Genomic DNA, 4037 nt, shown 5'->3' with positions numbered 1-4037 from the left:
CTGCGCACACGGCCCGGGGGCCTGACAGGGGCCGCAGATCCCCGGCGACCCAGGGTCGGTGCCCGCATGATCCACGGGGGAGTCCGGGGAAGGGGCGCCCCCTCTCCACGCAGCCTCCACTCGGAGATCACCAGCCCAACGGGATTTACATCGTCTTCCCTCCTGGGGAGCCGAGGGCGGCGTGAGCCCAATCGACGGACACCGGATTCTGTAGCCCTGACGGGCGGCCCGGGTGGCTTCGCGTGCCGGGACACGCCTAACGGGAGAAGCCGGGCGGGGCGGAAGAAGCCCGTGCTCCTGATCGCGGGGATCCTAGCCAGAGCGTAGCTGTTCCTAGGGAAGGCAGAGGTGAATCAACATGGACCCCTTCGGCGGCGCAGCGTCCTAGCGCCAGCGTGCGACACCCCGCCTTGTTGAGCGAGTCCCGGGCGCCAGCTGGAATGTGAAGTTCCGGGGTGGGCGGGGAGGCTACTGTCCGTGGTGCTGAGTCGGATCCCAGCGGTGAGCTCCCGGGAGAGAGCGCGGAGCTGGGGATCGGCTCCCTCGAATTGGGGAGGAGGTCTTCGCGGTAGCTACGAGCCGAGACCCCCGCCGGGCTCAGAGCGCGCGCAGAGCTTCCCCAGGCAAGGCGCTTGGCCCTTCTTCTTTTCAGAAAGTCGCGCCCTCGGGGCAGTTCGTCCCGAAGGGTTTCCTCGAAAGAATCCGAGGGCGCAGTCCTTGACTGAGGGAATCTCTCTGTTTAGCCGCGGAAGCCACCTGCCGAGAAGGATGCCGGCCTTCAACAGTTTGTTTCCCCTCGTTTCTCTCCTGCTCATCTACTGGGGTAAGTACCAGCACCCCGTCATGCGAGCCGCAGATAACAGTGATCATGCTGATAATAATAACACTCATTGATGTCGTTGGTTATAAGAAGAGAGTTCTGGTTGCATCCCTCCGTGCATGGCTGCCAGCCATGGGATTCATATGGGTTTCATGAGAGCTGGGATTTTGATATTAGAACGGTGCCTCCCCATAGCCCTGCTGCTTTATTCGCCCACCTTCTCTGATGGTTTCCCCACCCCTCTTCCTATTCCCATCATTCTTACTTTCCTCTTGTCCCTTTGCTACAAGGAAATGTGGTCACGTTCACTATAGATATAGAAAAAGGAATCTCTCTTGCAGTTGCATGTCGTTTTTCAGTGAGGGGTCAGTTCTCCTGGAAAGCTCACTGGATCTTCAAATGCGTTTGTCTTTATTAAAAAAGAAAACCCAAATCTGGCTGCATGAATTTTGAGTGTGAAAATACTTTGTTGATCCATCTGTTTAATTTTAATAATGAGTGGAAAGAAAACAGGCTTTAGCCATTTACTGCTATGTTTTCAATAAATACTGCAAGTGCGAAATTCATCTTCTTTATATGGACATTTGGAGCCAAGATATTCTGGGGTTTGGGAATGTGGGTTGTTTGCCCTCAGAGATGACTAGACCCTGGTTTCTCAGCATTGAGAGGCTGAGATGACCTTCTCCCGCCGAAGAAGAGTCTTCTACATTTGCAGCAGCAGGGCTAAGCAAAGCAGTGCTAGGCATGAGACTGGAGTGGGACACCTAAATGCATGCCAAGAGAATGAAGAGTCCAAGTGATAATGTCAGAATGTGTGTCAGTGTGTGTCTCCATGTCTGAGTGTGTGCACTACCATGTGTCTGAGCCATTAGTATGCACATCTGACTGTACTGGTGAGAATGTAGGAGTGTGGTGGGTGCAGTTCTAGGCCTCTCTGCCCTGCTGTCTCTGACTAGATCTTCAGATTAAATATGGGTGCTCTTCAGCTGACGGATTGCTTTATATGATCTTGGATACCTTCCTTCATGGCAAAATCAATGAAAAAGATAATTAGATTGTGCTCACCTCCCTTAATGAAAGTAGATATGTGGATTCTGTTCCTGTGGCTACTGTGAAACTCAATCTGTCTGTGCAGTGGCAGACATGCTGATGAGAATTGCCTCTTTGCCCTGGTCTCACTTTGGGAAGCTTCAGAGAACTCTAGCTCCAGCATTATCTGGATGTTGCGTGTGCTCAGAGGTAGAGCCAAGCTTCCTGTTGAACAAAATGCCTGCTGAGACAGGCTAAGAGGGATGAGGGAGGAGGGCAATGCTAGCCCCAGGGGCAGGCTTGCCGCCATCCATCCCCAGTAGGGTACACCAGACTTGGAGATGAAGCAGACATAATAGGTTGCCAATGAGCTCACCTGCCCTGAAGACTGAAGCTGAGATTTGCTCCAGAGAAAGACTAGGGTTGGGAAGCTTAGGGGAGGTGTGTTTGCAGGGTAACAGAAGGTGTACGTAAAGCTGAAGTTGTAGAGGCTGTCTTTCCAAACTCTAAGTCTTTATTAGATTTAGAGATTCCCGACTGAATTGCAGTGGGGAGGGGACAGAATACTACTGTCATCGAACTTGGGTCCTTGCGCTTGCAAGGCAGGCTCTGGAACCACTGAGCTAAATCCCTGGCTCTGTGTCCAAGAATTTTTTGAGTGGCATTTACAAAGCTTGGGTTGGAGTCTCAGCTCTGCCTGTATCTCACTATGTGACAACCTCATAATATCTGGTTCATTACATGTAGAATTTGAAAGTTGGCACAGATATTTAACATCCTTTTCAGATTCACAACTGAATGATAGGCGATATTTACAGAATATTACTAGAACTGGCAGAGTGCTCATTCCCATTCTACCACTCCAAAGCTTTGAAAAAACTATATACTTTAAGCTGGGTGTGGTGGCACATGTCTGTACAAGGCTGAGGCAGGAAGATTGTTGTGAATCAAGACCAGCCTCGGTTACATAGTGAGTTCCAGGTCAGCCTCAACTACATAGTGAGACCCTACCTAGATCTAAAAACCAAAACCAAAACAAAATAAAACTATACACATTACACCATCCTTGCTTACCTGTACACTGGCTCATCAAACTGAAAAGCTTCCGAAGGGAAAGAGAAGAGGTTCAGGATGCCTGGTTGTTATATATAAGAGAAAAAGCCTCATGTACAAACGCAATTTTATTTTATTTGCATATAATTCTAATATTAGAAAGCACTTAGCTCAGACTTACACTCCCTTTTCAAGCTGATTTTTCACCCCTCTCAATAAGGAGAGAAAGAATCTTCCCCATTTACTTTCCCCATTTACTTTCTTTATTTCCTCTGTGAAAGCGAATAATGATGATAATTTAAAAACCTCTATTGGCCTGATGCTTCGCCATTCACAAGGCAATTTTCAATCCATTAGTTATTTTGGCCCCCATATCAATCCTAGAGGGTAGCTGGGGAAGGAATGCTACTTCCAGGTTAGAAATGAGAAAATGAGCTCAGAAAAGGGAAAGGACTTTCTGGAGAACTCTTGTCTTCTGATTTCAGTCTTCCAGTGCTTCTTACAGCACCTTTTACGGACATGTTCTGCCACAAGCAATTGCTGTCTTCCCATTTCCCTTCTAAGCTCCCTCTCCTCCTCACCCACCATCCCCTTTCTTAGGACCTCAGCCACTCTTCAGCTCCTAGTGCCATCTCCGCTTTTCCTCTCCATGCCTATTTTCCCACAGTTCCCTCATTAAGGACTTTTTCCTCTTCCCCAGTAGCATTTCCTGCATCTCATTCCGTCAAGGCCCTGCTAAGTAACTAGCTAATCTGATAGACCAAGTCATGTCAGGATGTCAGTGTCTAAAAATAACTTAATTTATGACCCCCTTTCGGAAATACTTCTGTTCTAATTAAAACTTCTATAATATCAATGCAAAAGAAGCATTTTAGAGCTAGCTTAGGAAGGGCAACTTCATAATAGCCAAAGAAGAGAAAAATTGGGAGTTGGTAGAAGAATTGGTTCTCCTCAGTTAAATATAATCATCAATATATTGTGTCCTTTTTTTTTTATAAGTTTCTTCATTATTACCATGGAAACTGAAGAGGAATCTAAAGGTCAAATGATTTGGCCAACCTTATTCTGGGAGTTTATCCTTTATAGTTAGCATGTGGGCTGAGCTCCTGTCATATGTACAGTTTTCTCAGCTACG

The 4037-nt window shown here is 47.7% G+C and overlaps 1 protein-coding gene across 3 annotated transcripts in view; it reads left to right on the top strand.

Annotated features, from left to right (window-relative positions):
- The first annotated feature begins 268 nt into the window (after positions 1–268).
- Positions 269–4037, top strand: part of Scn3b (sodium voltage-gated channel beta subunit 3) — a 21161-nt gene continuing 17392 nt past the window's right edge. Inside the window, exons 1-2 of one of the 3 annotated variants that reach the window (XM_010618064.2) lie at positions 269–348; positions 744–823. In XM_010618064.2, coding sequence (XP_010616366.1) covers positions 769–823 — 55 coding nt within the window. In that variant the 5' untranslated portion in view covers positions 269–348; positions 744–768. Of the gene's footprint in view, positions 349–556; positions 624–743; positions 824–4037 lie in introns of those variants that run through there. The other 2 variants (XM_010618063.1, XM_010618066.2) reach the window with 2 other exon arrangements.

This window comes from Fukomys damarensis, unplaced genomic scaffold (genome assembly GCF_012274545.1).
Source record: "Fukomys damarensis isolate Sample0158 unplaced genomic scaffold, DMR_v1.0_HiC HiC_scaffold_16, whole genome shotgun sequence".
NCBI classification, from domain to species: Eukaryota; Metazoa; Chordata; class Mammalia; order Rodentia; family Bathyergidae; genus Fukomys; species Fukomys damarensis.
This window is presented reverse-complemented; position numbering and strand designations above follow the sequence as displayed.